At 37.6% G+C, this 21197-nt stretch overlaps 1 protein-coding gene across 2 annotated transcripts in view; it reads left to right on the top strand.

Annotated features, from left to right (window-relative positions):
• Positions 1–21197, top strand: part of neurl1aa (neuralized E3 ubiquitin protein ligase 1Aa) — a 108178-nt gene that overhangs the window by 46144 nt on the left and 40837 nt on the right. For both annotated transcript variants that reach the window (XM_047151386.2, XM_017457888.3), the window contains exons 2-3: positions 14535–14776; positions 18020–18341. In XM_047151386.2, coding sequence (XP_047007342.1) covers positions 14535–14776; positions 18020–18341 — 564 coding nt within the window. The remainder of the gene's footprint in view (positions 1–14534; positions 14777–18019; positions 18342–21197) is intronic.

The following is a 21197-nucleotide window of genomic DNA, read 5'->3' on the forward strand; positions in this document are numbered from 1 at the left end:
TCCGTAGTGATGCAAAAATTATAGGCAAGAGCATTAGAAGTATGCACTCTGTATCAGGAATATATGCACTCAGTGTACTATAAGAGGCTTAGTGGTTAGCACGTTCGCCTTACACCTCCAGGGTTGAGGGTTCGATTCCCGCTGTGGACCTTTGTGTGCAGAGTTTGCATGTTCTATCGTGCTGCGGGCGTTTCCTCTGGGTTCTCCGGTTTCCTCCCCCAGTCCAAAGACATGCATGGTAGGCTGATTGGCATGTCCAAAGTGTCCGCAGCGTATGAATGAGTGTGTGAATGTGTATGTGATTGTACTCTGCGATGGATTGGCACCCCATTCAGGGTGTACCCTGAAAAAGTTGGGATGGGGACAACAAAAGGCTGGAGAAGTAAGTGTTCCTAAAAAGAAACAGCTGGAGGTTAATTGGCAGCAGGTTAGTATCATGACATATGGTATATAATGGTATACATGATATGAAAAGAGTATCTTAGAGAGGCACAGTCTTTAAGAAGTAAAGATGGGCAGTTTCACCAATCTGTGAAAAACTCTTGTGGAACAATTTCAGAATAATGTTCCTCAACGTAAAATTGCGACGAGTATGAATATCTCATCATCTACAGTACATAATATCATCAAAAGATTCTGAGAATCTGGAGAAATCTCTGTACACAAGGGTCAAGTCTGAAAATCAATATTGCATGCCCGTGATCTTTGAGCCCTCAGGGGGCACTGCATTAAAAACAGAGCAGATTCTGTAATGGAAATCACTGCATGGGCTCAGAAACACCTCCAGAACTCATTGTCAACACAGTTCTCTGTACCATCTATAAATGCTGGTTGATGCTCTATCATGCAAAGAAGAAGCCATATGTGAACATTATTCAGAAACACTGCTGTCTTCTCTGGGCCAAAGCTCATTTAAAATGGACTGAGGCAAAGTGGAAAACTGTTCTGTGGTCGAATCACAATTTGAAATTCTTTTTGGAAACCGTGGATGAGGAGAGGGACAATCCAGCTTTTTATCAGCACTCAGTTCAAAAGCCTACATCTCTGATGGTACTGGGGTGCATTAGTGCCTCTGGAAAGGCACTATACATGCTGAAAGGTATATACAGGTTTTAGAGCAACATCTGCTTCCATCCAGATTCCATCCCATCTCTATTTCTGAGAGATCTGCCTCTCTAAGATGCTCTTTTTATACCAAATCATGTTACTGACCTGTTGCCAATTAACCTAATTAGTTGCAAAATGTTCCTCCAGCTGTTTATTTAGTATATGTATATGCACCCAGGACCCTGTATGTATTCAGTATTAGACGTATATGGACTCAGTACTAAAACTGTAGTAGAACTTAATTTTATAGCACATTGATTGATATAATCTGAAGTAGTCTAGACCACTGTCCTTGGGAAATGCTAGAACACATGAACACATTCAGAAACACAGGAAATTATTCCTGCCCGAATGCTATTACAATGAAGAAGTGAAGATCAAGGGGCAAAGAAATATTTTCTAAATATTCAAAACCGTCCAGCAGAAAAAGAATTAAGCAAATGTAAGTAGTTTGATGAGAATATAATCAAATCAGCATGAACTATGGCAAACTTACAGTTCACACTTTTGTCATTAATGTATTTACAAATGCATAAATATAGCTTGTAGTTTCTTTTGTTTGTGAGTTTGTGAGCTTGATGGCATTCCCCGACATGTGAAACCAAAAGTAACCTTATGATTTTTGCTCTGGTTGATAATTTTAAGATGTAATAACCTTTACGTAACCATTTGCACATCTTTTTAAGTGAAAAGGACACAATGCAGAGATTTTTACATGCTCTTTGAGTCACTTTCTCTTTCACACACACAAACACACGCATGCTTTGTTTGTATGTCTCAGTGCAGCTGTCTGGCCTCAGGTTAAATCCTGTACACAAAGCCCACAATCATTCGTCCTAATTTAGACACCGTCATATAGCCAATTAGGCAAATATGGCCTGTGTGCAATAAGCCAGGCTCTTGGTGTTGCTGAACATTTCTCTTTCCTTCTAATGTCAGCTCAGTTTTACTGTTCCCTCACTGTCTCACTTCAATTTAGGATCTGCAGTATCTGGTCCCAGTCCAGTATAATCAGGTATCTTCATTTTAGGCTCAGCTCCAAGGTCAACACACAGAGATGATGACCTGTGTTCCTATTACAACTGATCTTTATTCAGCTATTCTCTAGGTGTTCTGCAGGTGTAGACATGAGATCCGGGGTTCGAGATATAGAAGTGAACTGTATACATTATATTATTATATACTGAGATAGTATTTTAGCTTTTTGTGTTGGGTGGGTGGTTTTTTGTGTGTCAGGCTAAAAGAGCTCTGGAGATGATTTTACAATGCCCTTGTAGGCTATACAAGATGGATCAGTGTGTGGGTGTGGGTGTGGGTGTGCTTTCAGTTTCTCACAGACAATTCTGGTTGAGAAGTCGAGAAGGTTTCTGAAACTCCATATTGAGGTATTGACCTTTCTGTCATGTGATCACACAGTTTTAATGAAATATTGATTAGCTTAATGTCATGACACTAGAAAAAGGGAGCCAATACTCTAAAAATAAGAGTGTGGATGCTTTTTGTATTGCATTTTTTTTTTTGTCATGTTATGGCAAAATTATCACTGTTTCATAAAAAAAAAATATTATTAATTCAAGTCTCTTTGCACATTTGTGTATATATAACAAATACCAAAAGGATGTATTTAATAGTTAATATCCGCTGACCATCCTTCTTCCTTAGAAAAATATTTTTGAGAATGATTTTTCATAAAAATCTCCAACACTGTCAGCATTTCTTATGTTGATGTTATTGAAAGAAAGAGAGGCTGCAAGGAAATCATGTGCTGAGCCAAGAACAGATAGTTGTTTGGTTTAATTCTCGTCAGCAATGCAGCGTTCATATGAGTTTGATATCTGATAAAGTCACCATCATGCTAGGAATGTCAGCAGAGGTAGTACTGTAACATGTTTACATCAGTAGCAGATACCACATCCAAAGGGTTTTCAGTGCAGTCCACATCCACTACATGGAGAAAAAGAGGATTCTGAAGTATGATTTAAGGGATTTTAGAGACGGGGTCTTTGGGGATTCACAGCCAAACTCAAAAGGGACGAAATGAGAACAACTGGTGTAAGGAATTTGATTGGGTAAAAATAGATTGAAATGCATTTTAATCAGTATTTTAAAAAAATCAACAGTGAGGCAAGTGTCCAATCATACACTGTGACTCATTGTTAAACGTTGACACCGTAACAACCCTAGTCAACATATTTTCATGATTCGATACTTTTATCTCTCATTCTTTGTTAATTTGAAGGTTAGGACTATATTGAAAGTAGGTGCCATCTTCTACACAGATTCAAAATAATTTTTTTAAAAATCAACAGCTCAGCACATGCCTTAATCTCACTCACAGAACTTAAAATAACATTTTGTCTACATTGTTTTTAGCACAGTACAGTAGGTTAAGTACTAGTATAACTACTGCTACTTTGCTTTTTTTTAAACCATGAATGAAGCAGAATTTACCAGAATGACTAAATAATAATCACAATCTTGAGCATTCACCTGAGACGTCTTTGTCTAGTGCTGTGAAGTGAAAAGTAGCCTTGTGGATAATTCAACTGTAAGTGTAGGCAGATAAATGAGAGGACAGTGAAGGTGATTTTAGAATTCTGTGTTAATCAGCTTTTTGAGTAACATTCAGGTGTGCAAAGTACAGATTTAAAGAGTTTTTGTCACCTGTTGCAAGTGCTGTGCTAGATGTATATTCAGTATACACCAGATCATTTTTGAATCAGCAAAACAATAGCACTGTGGAAACACTCCTACTCCTTTTCCTAAATCTGTCAACGTGCTGTTTACATTCTCATAAAGAAGCTAATGTCAATTCAAGTTTACACAACCATGAATTTCTGATTACAGTATTTGTAGGACTCAAATTTTAGTTATTGAAAGCAATGCTTCTCAAAGTGGGGTCCAAGCACAACCTCCGTGAAGGATACCCAGGGGGTCTGTGATCAAATCCTTCCCTTATCAAAGTTAAATTTTTTAAGCATTTAAAGTTATTAGACTGGTTATTTGAACCAAATGAGTTTATTCCAAACTTCAATATGTCAAAAAAAGAAGGCAGAATATTCATGTCAAGTGGTACCTAGGTTCTGTTGTTGGAAATCTCAATGCTCTATGGCTACAATAAATAGCCAAAATCTGATTGAACGTACAGTAATTTATTATATTATTGTAAATAATGAGCCTAATATTTGAGTAGTTGAATGATCGGCATGGGTCCATTACCGTCCATTTATGCAAAAAGCCTGAGAAACTCCGACTTAATGGATACACAATATATTTATTGAATCAACTCTTGTTTTAGTGACAAATCCTAAATAATACTAAGATTTATTTGAAAGCACAAGGATGGTGGGCTATAGTGTCATAGTTCATAGTTGTTAGCAGATGTAATTTCTCTAGCACAGACGCATCCAATAGCAGTGCTTGGGCCCCTACTGTGACAACACAGGGTCTGTTAGTGTGGCGTGACAGGAACATATGTGTGTGGATCAGGTGGCACCGGTGCTTGGTAACCAAGCCTGCTTTCTCTCTCCTTCCTCAGTTTCATTATGATGACTCACTTAAGCCTTTGTCTAGCAGCACAAATGTGTATATGACAACAGGACACATCGACAACAGATCATCTACAGTAGAAGGCATGGCATGACTCTGGCGTCTACAAGAATGTTAAACTGCAGCAGTATAGTTCACTGCAGATTTTGTGCTCTTGGGGAACTAACAGTATGATCAGTGTTTCTAACAATAATATGTTTGAAAACCTGGGTGCTTTATGTACAGGATTAATGATATAATATTGGTTTATCAGTAATCAATGAACATATCAATGAAAAAATAATCACTGATGAGTGGGATTTTGCAATAACAGCACACCCTGAAGTGTTTAATTCTTCTTATGCTGGAAAAGGTTGCCAAAGCTAACATTTATTTATTAATTAATAGATCGAAACGTCATACTTTTTATCCATTTACAGTTATGTGTAATTTTGTGGAATGTCCACTAAACAATTTCATTTCTGGTACATTGTAACAGCTATAAACAGTTCCCTGCAGCCTATTTTTCTCTCTTTCTTGAAGTTACAGAGTAACTACTATTCTCTACAGTAGTACTACTGCACACTGCACTTTACATAGCTGCATCAGTCACTTTATACTATGGAACTCGATTTTCCTGCCAGTACTGCTGCTATACTTGTGCTGCTACATTACACAATAACTTACAGTTTACAGTCCATGTTCTGTGTATCTATTGTCCTGTGTATTTACTGTCCTGTGTATTTATTGTTTTATTCTGTGTATTTATTGTTTTGCACTCGTCTCACACTGTTGTGTATTCTTGCTTTATGTAGTCTTGCATACTGTTCAGTGTTGCACCATTGTCCTGAAGAAACATCATTTTGTTCCAATGTATACAAACTATATATATAGGATTGACAATAAAAACCCACTTGACTTGACTTTACTTGAAACCACAAAGTCTTGAAGATTTTCCCATGTTGGAAAGCTTAAAGCTACAACTTTACCGCTGACTGTTACAACACACTGACAATGAAGACTCATTCCAGAATCTTCTCTCAGATAAATCATAACATTAAACACATTTTTATTTACATATATAAATAAAAGTGTCCCTCAAACAAGTCCCTGTGTATGTACTATCAGATCTACTGTTATATAAAATGAATCAATCAACACTCTCATACCACTCAGATTTGAGAAGTGAACAGCTTCCTGTAATTCATCTTGGGTAGTCTTTGCTGACGGGGTTTAAGTTGCCAGGGTGATGCAGTGCAGTTGAGATCCTGACAGCTCATTTTGTATACCTTGGTCATTTTTATATGGCAAGGACATCTAAATTATTTATGCACTCCTGTCTCTTGTCCACATTTGATAAATATGTGGCTGGCCAAATGGTCGTATTTGTTGCTCGCATCCAGACCCATGTACACAAAGCTCCATTTACAGTGTTTACTGAATAAACACACAATACATCAAGCTCCACTTTTCCACCATTGGGGTATTTGGTGGCATTTTACCCAGGGTGATCTTTTGTAAAACTGACATAGGAACAGCTCTTTGTGTTGAAATCCTGTTTTAGACATTCTTTCAAGAACTCAATAAATGGTAAACAACATCTGATCTGATCCCAACAATTATTTCTCTAGAAGGGCTTTTATGAAACAGTTATTCTTATTAAGACTGATTATGGAAAATCAGATCCTGTTTATAGGGTAAACGACCTCAGGACCTTGTCGTTTACAGTTTATTTGGGGACAGGTGTACTATTTACATTTATTTGATTCTGGTTGTCTGGGTTTTTTTGCCCAAGCCAAGCTGGCACCTGTCGGCATAAAAACAAATGCAAGCTTTAACGTTAGGGGCGTGTTTACTGTCAGAAAGCACATTGGGTTTTTTTTATGTACATGTAAGATTTGATTTGTTTCAGAAGACTTTAAGAAAATTACAGAAAATTCCTAAGAACATCTTTACACCTTTAAACGTAATTTCCAATATCCCCATATCCTCCCTCAAATTAGATAGGTGACTAACAATATAAACTAGCTGAAATTTGGCAAGTTGGACTGCAGTAGCTGTCTCAGTTTACTCTGTTACATTCTCTGAACCTGTTAAAATACAGCATATGCCACTGTTTTGTTTTATTGTTGTTTTTCTTAATAATTACTAAGTTAGTTAGCTTGATATCTTAGCACACAGATCCTGCAACTAAAGCTCACCATGTTGTCATCTTCTAATAATTTCATATCAAACATGATTTTTTCAAGCTGTAGAGTTTGTGTTGTGACATCACAATCTTAGCTCATATGAGTCCCTCCAGGATTTGCCAATTTTGCGATTGCAGAAATTAACGCAAAAACTGCAAACACTGCAATATTCGGAACAGCTTACAATTTTCTCAAAATTACCACAGATCTTCTGCTGATTTGGGCCAAGACGCGTCGCTTGACATCATCACAATGTGCATTCAGCCAAAGCCCTCTTCGATTCACATGTGTTGACTATGAGTACAGCTAGAAGGTCGCATTTACTAACAAACATCACTGCGAAAGACCGTGCAAAACTATTTCACGCAATTGAGATTTCCCCAATTTGGGGGGGGGGGGGGGGGGGGGAGACAAAAAAACTCTCCAAGTTTCATTGCAATTTTTTTTAAAGCCACAGCAAAATCAAGCATCCTTGGACACAACAATCACAAAAAAAACTTTATAAAATTCGGTATAGACTGACATGTAACAGTGACTGAATCATTTTTCACGAATTTATTACAAAGAACTGAAAAGGTATGTAATATGCAGGGGTATGTGCAAAAATCTATATATATCTGTAAAAGTATATAAATGTATAGCAACTAAAGTGGCCTGTAATTCAGATCACATGAACAAATTAAACAACAGCAAACCAAGAAGACATGAACATGAACTCAAAATGGAAAGTGTAGCATCACATGCTAGAGTGTGCGTCGGTGTGAGAGAATGCAGCTGGAGGATGTTTACAGTAAAAGGAAATATGAACATAAATGAATCTAATGATGCTTTTATTTGTGCTTATTGTTGTCAAGGGCATTCCTCTGATGTTATTTTAGATGTGATTTCACAGCATTATTATGAGCATACAAATGCTGAAAACTTGCGTAATGGAAGTCAGTTTATTCAAAAGAAAGAATTTTTACCTTTGCCTTTTGTGTCCAATCAGCGACAAGCATGTGATGTTCAATAAGGACCTCTTGGTTTATGTTAATGTTTTGGTTTTGTGTTCTCTGGTGTGATGCTGTGTTTTTAGCTACATTGTTGGCTACAGTACACTAAACAAAAAGTTTTGCTTTGGCATTTTCTGATTTGCTTTTCTGTTTTTAGTTTATGTTAAAGTCTATCACAAGGAAAACGTGTTATCACTCACATAATAATTGCCTGTAAATAGTCACAAGTTATTGTATTATGTTTACAGCTACTTCTAGTACTGTTGTCCCGCTTTATTTCCTGGTCACTACACAGCCTGACACTGATTCATTGAGACATTGAGTCAATTGCTGTTACATCTCAATAAGGCTGTATTCAGAAGGGGGTCTGTGCTAGAGCTTTGCCTCTAATAATGACAGATACCATGACATTTACCATGGGAACCAATAATCAGACACGAGGTTACCTCATATCACTTTGAATATATATGTGTTGCTTTAACCCATTGTGCTTTCTTACCTTCCTTAACTTGAGAAAGCTGTTACTGTTGACTCTCTTTTGTAGCGTGTCCATGCCAGATAACGTGATTATGTTGGCCATGATTTAATAAAATTCCATATGGCCCATTTAGTAATTGTTCAGTTAGCAGCAGTGCAGACTCTGTTTTTATGCTGCTTTTTAATACCTCAAAAACAATTAAACAGAGCAGAGAAATAAACTGACTCCTGGGCCTTTCTTGACTATCAGTGTTTTAAAAAATGCATGTTATGACTCATGCCAAAAGGCATACACACACAAGATATCAGGAAGTCAGTTGGATGCATCATATAAATATTTGCATTGCCAACTGACAGAACTATTAGGAGGAGTTATTTGCATATCACCTGTTATGCGGCAGTTTACCGTTAGATCTTTTATTGTACACATCTGTTTTTCCTGAAAGGTGCAGTACTTGAGATAACACTACAGATGCTTGATCCCAGTTTTACATGAGAACACGGCAACAAAGCATTTTATTTTGTTTGGAATGCGGGCTTTAAATTCTGTTCTCCTTCGCTGCACGTTTTACACATTTGGCTTGTAAATTCAGTTTAAATGTTTCTGCAAATCCAACAGACCCCCTTGTTCTGAGCTTAAGCTTTCCCTTCTGTTTTGGAAACTATTTTACAGCGATGAAAGCAGATTTTTGTATGTTTGTGTGACAGTGCATGCATGGCTTTGTGTGCTTACACATAGCAAGATGCGTGTGACCTTTAAGAAGAAAATGATCGTGTTTCACTTTCAGTGACCTTCCATGTTATCTACATTTCCATGACATCGTCTAACACCAAGTCTGTATTACGGCTACGTGATTCTACAATAAATAAGAATAACAAATTTTAGAATTGCGATCATAATTAGTAGACATAAGTACACAGCTTATTTCATAACTTTTCGCATGTAGTTTATTACCATTTAATTTTAATATCTGAAGTAGAAGCAATGCACCATTGGTGAGTTAAGAGTGAGACAGCGAGTGTAGCCATGACTCACTCACCACATATATTTATTTCATGTAGTCATTGTTTAGTAATTGGGAATTTATTATTCAGTACATAATATTAAAATATTTATATTTAGCCAGACTGGACAAATTTGTTGCTCTTCGCTAGAAGCATGCATTTGGATTGTTTTAAAATTCACTCATAGCTTCACTTTTGGACGTTGTTTCTCCCTTTTTTCCTTTTGTAGACTTATAGCACACTTGAGCTACAATGTCTGTGGTCATTGGTCTCAGGGAGTAAGGAGGAATCGTGGTGCTTTTTTATGTAATGGTTGCTTTTCCTTTATTCTAATTGCTTTGAGAAGTGAATCAAGATTGTGATTTTAATCTTTTTTTTATGCAGGTATGTTCTGTATTTAGGACTGGGCAATATAAAAAGACATCATATCATAATACATGAAGACATTTCTATGATACATGATATGGGTCTGTTAATATGCAAAACAGGAGTCTTGATTTTTTTTTTTAAGACAAAATTAATGAACACTTAAAACACTTAAGAAATGTTAACACCTAATCGGCTACTTCCACTCAGAATTTGTTGTTGTTAAGAGCTTATGCTTCATCTTCTAGCTCCAGTCATGTTCAGCCGTAGTTAATGAGTAGCTTGCATGTTGGCACTTGCTGTTAGGAAGCTAATTACCCAGTAATTATGCACTAATTGCCCAAGTTTATTTGATTAGTTGAGTCCATGTTTCCCATGATTGTGGATTGGCACTGACCAGATAGCAAGATCTCTAGAGAAGTTTATTAAATTCATTTAGAACTGCAACAGGGAATCTTAAACAAAATGTAATTGTATTTTGTTCATTCTTCCCAATTCAGGAAAAATTATTCAATCTCACCCACAGTCTTGGTAGCAAATGAGAGAGAGAGAGAGAGAGAGAGAGAGAGAGAGAGAGAGAGAGAGAGAGAAATGTGCGTCTGTTGGAGTGTATGATCGCAATGTACCACAGGCTCATCTTGCATCCTTATGTAAGAGCTTTCTGCTGCTTGCAAGTTATTTGGTGAAATAATGGGTTGCCATAGAAATAGCAGCACCATGATACATCTCCAGGAAAGCAGCGAGTGTGTGTGTGTGTGTGTGTGTGTGTGTGTGTGTGTGTGTGTGTGTGTGTGTGTGTGTGTGTGTGTGTTTGTGTCCACAATGACATCGTAACACTCAATAGCATACTTTATGACTGGAAGCAATGATAAGCTATGTGATATCTGCTGTAAGGGGTGCATACTCTATATTTTGCACTCGTGGGAATCTGCTGTGCAGTGTGTTCACACTTATGAATCTGTGATGTGTGTATCATTTTACTCTGCACCACCATTTAAATCTAGGTCATAAATGCTTTATGTATGAACTTTATGTTATGAACACACACACACAGTGACACATTTAGTATGCTCCATTTTAGTGTAATAGATAGATGTGAAAAACTAATTGCCCCCTTAAATTTAAAATCTGGTTGTGTCACCTTTAGCACTAATAACTGCAACGAAATGCTTCTGATAACTGGAGATCAGACTTTCACTTAATTCTAGGACTAGACCTTACTCCTGTGCTGTGGATCACTGATTGCTGCATAATCCAGTTGCACTTGAGTTTCAACTTAAAAGTAGCAAAGCATCCCCACACCATCACACTACCACCACCATGCTTGTGCATAGGTGTGATGTTCTTTTTGTGGAATGCTGTGTTTGGTTCAATCAATCCACAGAACATTCTCCCAAAAGGTTTGAGGATCATCAAGGTGAGTTTTGTAAAATTTCAAATGAGTCTTAATATTCTTCTGAGTTAGCAGTGGTTTTCACCTCACCACTCTTCCATGGATGCCATTTTTTCCCAGTGTCTTTCTGATAGTGGAGTCATGAACATTGACCTTTATTGATGCAAGAGAGGCCTGTAGATCCTTTGATGTTGTCCTTGGCTCTTTTGGGACTTCCTGGATAAGTAGTTTCTGTGCTCTTGGAGGAATTTTTCATTTGGAGATAATGGCTCTCATTGTGGTTCTTTGGAGTCCCAGAGCCTTTGAAATAGCTTTGTAACCCTTCCCAGACTGATGTATTTCAATCACCTTCTTCCTCATCATTTCTGGAATTTCTTTCAATTTTGCCATAGTGTATTAATGAGTAAGACCTTTTAACCAACTTCATGCTGTTGAAAAAGTTCTATCTAAGTGTTGATTTGATTGAACAGGGTTTGCAGTAATCATACCTGGTTGCATCTAGACCAGCTGAATCCCATTATGAAAGCAGTTTCATAGATTTTGAGAATTAGTAACTACAGGAGCAAATACATTTTCACACAGGCCCAGTTGGTATTGGATAACTTTTTTGCTTCAATAAAAACATTATCATTTAAAAACTGTGTTTTGTCTTTATTCAGGTTGCCTTTGTTTTATCTTAGGGTTTGTTTTAATTTCTGAAACAATTTAGTATGAGATATACAGAAAAACAAAGAAATCAGGAATCAACTTTTTCACAGCACTGTACATTATCAAACTTCTAGAAATCGAACTATGACTTTCAGTAAAAAAAATACTGATAAAATACAGTAGGCGGGAACTGCAGTACAGTTGGTCAGGCAGTAGGGTACAGACTAGAGATGACTCAATTCATACTCAGAAATTGATATCTGGAATAATTCTTTTTTAAAATGTTATACAAAATCATACCCACTTATTATTTTATAGATATTGGATTTGAATGGGTGTCTATAACATGATGTATGTTGATTATTAACTAAAACAGATATTTTACACATTTTTATAAAATGTGGTTTTACGGTGTGAAAGCACATAGCACAAATGGCATCATGGTTTGTTACACCATGGCCTGAGCACCATGTGGCTGAAGGTGCTCTTAATGAGTATTGATTGATGATTGTAAGCTATGGAGGGGGTGGAAGACATCGTCAATACATTTCCACCATTTTAGCCACCATTCTCCTCTCGAATCAAGATTCAGCTCAATTACAAAACTACTAGACTCCACCAGTTCAGCATGGAGTAAATGCCTGTGTGTATGCACACACCACCTTGACTTTCCGGAATCGAACATCATAACATCTAAAGACCTGCTGTGGTGGGGACCAGAGAGCAGAAAGTTCACAGCTGAAAGGAGAAAAGGTCAAGCAGGTGGAGAGCTTTAGATCGATTCCCACCTCTTTTATAATCATCAGCAGGCAGCCTTGCTCAACATTATCCAAATGTGGGATCTACTTTATGATTGCATTGCAGTTTAACTTAAGTATTGGCACACTTGTCGATTATGCACAAGGCAAGAAAGATGACCTGGATACAGAACTTTTTAGATGGGATAAGATTATAAGGGATAAGAGCTCTGGAGGAGGGATAAGGATCCAGACATTTGTCAGTTATGTATTGTTGCTGGATAGTGCCTGTAATGATTATGTCTGATTATTTTGAGCACTTGTTGTAGGGAGTGTGTCAGCAAATATTAAGCTTGATCATTAATATGCTACATGGTTATAAGGTGTATAAGCTATACCTATGCTAGGATAACAATAACTTGTGTGTCGTTTGTTGTTGTTTGAAACACAGATAATACCTGACTGTTTTTAAGCTTAATAAAAGCATAAACACTCTTTTCCCCCTCTCCTTGCAACAGAATCTCTAGCTTTTCCTCTTGTAAACCCTTTTAAGGTATTACATGAAAAAAAAAATCAGAAAAAATAATTTAATTTGCGGTTAATATAATGAATCAACAATGTTATCAATGCCACTTTTTACTATACATGTACTGTTTTACTGATGTATTTCATTGGTAGTAATATTGAGATCAAAATCCATTTCATGGATTTGGCCTCCACTTCATTAGGCAGACTTGCCTTTTTGAATAGAAGCCATTTTTCCCCTTCAAGTCATAAATACTAACATTCATAAGAAAATCAGCATGCTCAGTCTCAGCTAAGCTGAATAGGGTTTGTTGTAGTCGGTGCAGAGTTGCTAAGGAACATGAGCTCCCACTTAACCTCTATTTTCTCCCTGACAGCTGCAGTTCTCATGCTTGCTATGCATTCATTTCATCCTGTTCTGACCGCAGCGATCATCCTCAAAAAAGACACGCATATCCACACCCAAACACTCCTTTTTGCTCACATACTTCATGCACCGTGTCAGACAGCCATACACACACTGTTTTATGTGGGCTCAAATAGTCGAATCAGCACCCACTTATCGCACATGTACAGCACAACAGACACGAACATGCAGACAAATGGAAGTGTCTGTAATGTTTTAACAGAACACCTATGCTACATGTTGCCAATCAGAGACAAAAGAGGATCCATGTTTATTGACCCGGCAATCTGTTGTCTGGGGGCAGTGTCACCTTATCACTGTTGACCAGGAAGTACTACCACAGCAACCGAACATTTAACAGTTCAGAGTTCATAATAGGAGAGCCTGCAGAAACCCACTGGAGCACAGTGATAATGTCAACATGACACTGTGATAAATTGAAAGGAAAGAACAATAATGGGAGCTCTGGATTATACGAGAACAGGGTGTGAGAAACAAAAAAAGCAATACATTGTAGGGTCCACTGGTGCATTTTGTTCTTTCACTTCAAAGGCTGATGAAAATGAATAGCTTTGTCTTATAGACAAGCACATCTCAAATTGAGGCATGTTCACAAAAATGAATGTTGAAAGGGTTTTTTCGGAATATGAAGAGCTTTTTTTTGTGGCGGCTGTATTGAAATTTTATGAGTTTAGTAAACCTGGCATGACGAATGTCTTCCATATAGAGACGCTATGATAGATTACAGATTAGAATACAAGAATAAAGACAGATTAGAATACAAATATAAGACCTTTTTTTCTTTATCTTATTGCCTTTCTCTTGTTCTTATTTGTGCCCTGCTTTTTATACAGTGCTGCCAAAGCAATTTGTCACATTGATGCTTTCTGTGTTAAAAGAATTTATGCTATGTACTGTATATACGCTCAGGGGGGAAAAAATCACCCCGGTGCCCTGTAGAATATATCTAATGTGTCTTTAGTTATACAGTAAAGTGAATGTAGTGAATCCTTCAAGCTCATTTGAAGGGACATTTATATTATTTGTATATCAGGTAACAAATATGCACATTTTTTTCTGAAAGTGTATGCAAAATCTGATCTCTAAATGCCGCACAAACTCAATCTCTCATCTTTCACTTTTTCTTTCTTTCTCTGTCAGATTCTCTGGGTGGCCCATTCCCTCCATCCACTCACCGATGCCACCAGAAGCCGAAGCGCTGCTTGCCCTTACAGCCATGCATGGGTATTCCCGTCAGCCCACTGCTCTTCCACCCCAGTGCCAAGGGCTCACAGATCGTCATGGACGGGGCCCAGAGGACGGTCAAAAGACAGGCCAGCTTTTGCAACGCTATCACCTTCAGCAACAGACCCATCGCCCTGTACGAACAGGTCCGCCTCAAGGTAAGACCTCGGGAGTTAGAAGTAGTTATGGGCTCAATTAAGCCCTAAGCACTCGTTATGACACCAACAAATGAGACAAAGTGTGCCAACACTATTAAACTTGGTGAGAATAGAGATACAATAGATGATGTCAAATGATGTTACACCAAAAACACCAGTTTGCCTTACAACAGACGCTCATGAGTTGATAGTCTCAGTCGAGCTCTGAGGTGACAGTGGACCATATTCTGTTGTAATGGGCGTACAGTGGACTACATAGGATCTACAATACCATACCTTATCTCTAGCTGTATGTTGTAGGCAAAAATTACTTTTAGTTAATGATTTTTATGTTGGCCTGAGTAAATCAGTCACCTTTTTTGAATATCAGCAAGAAGAAACAATATTGTAGATAAATAAAAACAAATCCAAAACAATGAAATGATGACCATGCCTTTACCCTCTGTGGTTCATGTGATATGAGCATATAGTGTAGCACAGAGCTGTTCTACAGTTTAGGTCATAAGTTTACATACACCTTGCAGAATCTGCAAATTGTTAATGTTTTTTTTTTTTTTAAAGAGGGATCATAAAAATTTTATTTTGTGTTTTATTTACTGCTGCCCTGAATAAGCTGTTTCACATAACAGATGTTTACATATTGTCCACAACACACAATAATTTCCTACAAATGAACCAATTCAAATGTTTGCATACATTTGCTTCTTAATGCTTTGTGTTGTTTTTTGATCCTTTTTTTTATTATTAACATTTTGCAGATTATGCAACGCATATGTAAACTTATGACCTCAACTGTACATCTGTGAAGGTCAAGGTACATATAATTTCTTGCTCACCATGGTTTGGATAAGTAACTAACATGGTGACAACAGTAAAAAAAAAATATTATTTTATGGCTATAAATTAAACAGTTCAAAGTATTTGCTTTGCTTCATAGTGGTCACATCTTACCACTTTTGACTAGCGCCACAGAGTCTGAACAGATGAGACACATAATTATCTGTCTATTCACCTTTAAACATCCTGTTTTCATTGTTAACTTAAAAAAACAAATGTCTTTTTGTTAGATTGCTAATGAGATGGGAGTCAGTAAATAAAATGACAAATCTATAAAAGGCCATTTTTGCTCAAAAAGAGATTGTTTCTGCTATAGTGCTCGATTCAGTAATTTTGAGAAAACTTTACAAAATAAACAGAAATGATTAATAAGAGGAAGCTATTGGGGGGAAATTGACAGATTTAATAGTGGTTTTAGTTTTATAGAACATGAAAGTAATTTAAGATGGTGCTGTCCAGTTATTATCTGCCTGTGGACGATTTATATGAACAGAAAACATTTTTCACCACTATTAATTCGTTCTGATTTCACAGTTCTGATATCACTCTCTCGCGAGCGTTGTCTTTTCACAATGACTGTCTCGCCTACATAGACGTGGGACCTCACAGCGAATCATCCTCATCAGCACACAGTATATACATACAGTAATGTGCTCTCACACACACATTCACACTCAGAGGCTTTAATGAGCTTTGCAGGTAAATCCCATCACATTTTTTTAGTTTTGCTTTACTCTCCTGTCATGCCTAGTTTCCATCTCAAGTGCCAGCAAGTTGAGAGAAAGGGAGAGAGAGAGAAAGAGAGAGAGAGAGAGAGAGAGAGAGAGAGAGAGAGAGAGAGAGAGAGAGAGAGAGAGAGGTAAACAATGGATCCTGTGCCAAAACCGTTAGTCTGACACTTAATCCGGCTCAACCGGTTAATGCTCGAACACAGACATGAACCCCACCACCACCCCACTCACACACAACTGATTCTCTACCATAGTAAAACACACACACACACACACACACACACAGAAACAGACACACTGCTACAGTTTAAAATTCAGAGATTCTTCAAAAGCCCAGGTCACTGTGGTGTAAGTCACCATGTCCTTGACATGTTTGTAGTATTTATCCCCTCAGCAGAGGCAGCGGTTACTGTAAGTCAAATAAAACAGACCCCTTCTACTCCAAACACATCATACTTCTCCCTTACACAAGGCCCCCAAACTCCCTTTTAGAATTCCCTTTAAAGGAATGCTTTATCCAAAAACACTAATGTAGCTTGTGTCGAACTGCAGTCAGTGATTGACAGACTGGCACGTATATCCATAACGCTGAGTGATCCCTTATTCTTTTGAGTCATTATGAGCATGTTAGCAATTTGCATCAGTGCAAAACGAAAGGATACTTTATTTTTAAGGATACTTACTTTATGGCCAGGTACATTAAAATATTTACTTACAGTGATAAGTAACTGACATGATTGAATGGTGAGCTTTTTATGATTAACTGTTAGTGGTAAATTTATGGCTATAAATAAGTTAATTCAAAGTGGATATGTTTTTCATATTACAACTTTTGATTAGTGACATGGACTCTCACCCGTTCCTGCAGTTATTTTTTTACTGTACAAGATATTGTCCCAATGCACACCTCTACACTGATCTAATGAGGACCAGTGAACTCAAAGCAGAGAGTAAACACTGAGTTTTCTGTCCAAAAGTCTTTCGAAAATTGTTTTTCTCATTTTTGTTTTTTTAAAAACTGTTGTGGTCATTGAGCTAAATGAAATATTAATTTAAATCAAGAATATATTGCCATTTCTGACCTCTGTGTAGTTAGTCTCTAGTCCGATGAACTGCCTTCAGCTAAATAATTTACATAAAAGCATGTAAGCCGCAACAGAGGATCTGGTACAGAAGACAAGATGGGTCATGTTTATGCAACTGAAGTCGCTGAACTATAGACAGATTTATTGGCTCTGCTACAGTACATTTTCAAGTACTTGGTTCGGTCCACTGAAAGATTTCGCATGCCTGCTTTATGTAATAATTTCAAATCTCAAACATAAAATCATGTAGCAATGCTAAAGTAATATGATACTATAAAATTTCCTATATGACACTACAGTATAGATCAGTTCCACTAGTTGATTGTCCAGTTAAGAAAGACTTACAAATTCACATAAGATACAGTAAATATCGTAAGTTAAGTAATAGAATATTGGAGGTACACAGCTTTTGCCTTCAGACCATGAAAGAGCACTGGCTTCAACCAATAGCGTTTTGTTCACTACCCGATTAAAATGTATTATTTAGACTTGGTGCTTCCTGCCATATGAAATTTCGCCTCTTGAATTTCTCTAACTGTGTCCCTCCACAAAAAAAAAAACCTAACTATGGACATTTTAATGCTGTACAGATCACGAAGAAGCAGTGTTGTTGGAGTGGTGCTCTGCGTCTGGGCTTCACCTCCAAAGACCCATCACGCATCAACCCAGACAGCCTGCCCAAGTACGCGTGCCCAGACCTTGTGTCTCAGAATGGATTCTGGGCCAAGGCTCTGCCCGAGGAGCTAGCCAATGAGGGCAACCTCGTCGCCTTCTGGGTGGACAAGAAGGGCCGCGTCTTCTACCGCGTCAATGGCTCCAGTCCCATGCTATTCTTCAGCGGAGTGCGCACCACTGAACCGCTCTGGGCACTCATCGATGTCTATGGTCTGACTCGAGGAGTCCAGCTACTCGGTGAGTCACACAATGAATTGTAGGTGTTCAGTACAAACATGCCTCATGCCTAGACACAGTCTTTTGCATATCATACTGTTTCTTCTCACCCACATAAAAAGGAAATACAGAGCTAGAACACTGGGTCAGTCAGCAAGCGTAGGACATGACAGTGGAACTGGTGAGTTTTATCAACCTCTGGGATTTAGGAGACCAGTTCCACTGGAGTTTGAACTCACAACCATCGTCCAAGGCACAGATCCTCACACATCAGTTGAGACATGTAGTATTATGCTTTAAATAATAGTACAGTATATGAAGTAATAATTAGTGGCATACTGTTTTGAAATACTAATTAATAAGGTAATATGTTGACTAATGTGTATTAATCTTAAGTGAAAAAGAGCTTTTGAGAAAAGAACCAGTGAGTGAATATAATTTGATTTTAGCGATGCTCTAACTCTTCTAGTTCTTCATACTCAGCTGTATACGGTTCATTTATCTCAAGACAGGTTGGAATCGAAAACACAGGCCACTACGATTACAAGCAATTAATCCACAGTGTAATCATAACAATCCTCTTCTCAGTCATAGCTAGTATCGGCTAATTTATTAGTCTAGATTACAATCTAGATTAGATTTGTTGTTATCAGCAATAAATATTACTGAAAGTTTAACTCTGGCATTTGTCTTCTCTGGGACTTTGGCTTGAGGCAGAAAATGAAAAGGAAGAGGAGCTGCTTGTGTGACTTGACTGTATGCAGCTACATACATAGATCACGTACTAGTGAATGTCCCAAAAAAACAAGTTGTTCTTTTTAGTTGTATTGCAACACTGGAATATTGGCAATGAATTATTTTTTATTCAACATGTCATAAATCACCTTATGTTCACTCACTAACAAGACAAATTGTTTTGACCAGAACTTTGTTCTCAGTGTTTGTTTTTCTCGTTTGCCCTCCAACTTGCCACCTGATTGTTCAGGGAGAAAAATTGTACTTGACAGGATTCTGTACTTTTGTGAAAATTTGAACATTCCACTTTGAAACGTGCATTCTGGCCAAAAAAAGAAAAAACACATGGCAGTGTCTTTTTTCTTTTCTTTTTTTTTTTTGACTGGGAAAAAACCAGCAATTGTGCAAGAAGTGTTAAGGAATACAATTGCTTGTACGGATGCCCCTTCATTGAACACACTATTAGCTACATAGTTTACCGGACTAAGTTTCTAAATTCTAATGTAAATTCTAAAACTTACAGACTCCTGAGTCACACCATTAAGTGTAATGTCACTACTCTGACACTTACAGACACCCTCACAGTTGAATATTTGATTTCTAGAACCTACACGTGTCAGCTAATAAATATTTTTGAAAACTGCTTTTTAATATTTATGACTAGAGGAAAGAGAAAATGTACAGTTAGTAGGAAAGGAGGAGCATTTTATTACTAACATTGCAGTGTGTCTCAAAAAGGTTGTGAATCAGTACTGGTACTGGTAAGGATCCTGGCACTGGTAAGGATCCTGGCTCACTACATAGTGGGACACTGATAACTCAATTTTCAGTGACATAACTACGTACTCACATTGTAAAGCATCACAAAAAACGTCAAACTTAAAAATATTTAAGTTTTATATGTCACACACATTTCTGTCATGGCACTTCAAGCAGGATCGTAGACTAGCTATTGGATTTTTTTAAAATCATTAGACATTTAAAAGTTATTAGACTCAAATAAACTGTATATAGAACATCAAATAAATCACTAATGTAAGTAATCATTTGAGAGCTACAACAACGATAACAAGCCACTTACATTTGTAGACGGAAGTTGGCTGAGAATTTGTCCCCCATTTTTTCGAGCTGAGAGGCTTCAGAAAACACGTCATTTCCAGTAAGGGAATATAGTGAGCATCGATGTTCCCTAGTTATTGCAGTGAATTGTGGGATTTTTTTTTAAGGAACCAAACATTCCAATGCGTTGTAAGGATTTTGCAGTTGAGACAGCCCTTAAAATGGCTGAGAGAACAGACTCTTTGATCAGTGCCCTGACTACTGAACGAGGGTGCTAGTTGAGACATACCCAAAGACACAACTTTCTAAGTAAAACTCATGTGAGATTTAGGAATGACACAAAAATGCCTGAAGATCAAAAGGTATATGCTAACAATGCCTGTTTTGTTGTACTTAGTACTGTTCTCTGGTTTTCAGGATCAGGTCCCAGTGTTAAGAGCGACTGAGCTAGGGTGTGTATAACACTCACTCTGGCACACACAGAGAAACTTAGCAGGGCATACCATAGGCAAGGCTTTGATGTAGTGGTGTGTGTCAAATCCTACACACACACTCATCAAACCTCCTTAATGCTGTCATCCCTGAGGTACAATTATAGAAGCGGGTCACATGTTCTAGAGATAGTGCCATCTATTCTATTGTGGATTGTGCTAATCGACCACAACTTCTCTGTCTGCTATCTACTGAATGTGTGGGACGTTTTGTTGTTGTTGTTATTGCTGTTGTTGTGTGAATGTGTATATCTTTATCCAGTCCGCTCTCGTCCATCTCCCAAGATTTGGCCCTGATTTAAGGCCCATATTTCTCAACAGTGTGTGTATGCATGCCCTTCTGTGTGTCAAATCATTACACGTCTGAGGCATCAAACTCTGCCCTAAGAGTCCTTTATGCCAGAGATGAAAGCGCAAAATGGATATAGCTCACACAGAGTTATCAATAGAAGGAAACTCCTCCAGGCTCTTAGTATTTCCAGTGGCAGATTCAAGTGCACAGATGTAGCCATATATATACGTCTAGGATTGAGTTGTTTTGGAGATGCTTTTATTTCCAGCAGGATGCAGCTTATTTGATATTTAATGCTAC

The sequence above is a fragment of the Ictalurus punctatus genome, chromosome 26 (genome assembly GCF_001660625.3).
Source record: "Ictalurus punctatus breed USDA103 chromosome 26, Coco_2.0, whole genome shotgun sequence".
NCBI lineage: Eukaryota > Metazoa > Chordata > Actinopteri > Siluriformes > Ictaluridae > Ictalurus > Ictalurus punctatus.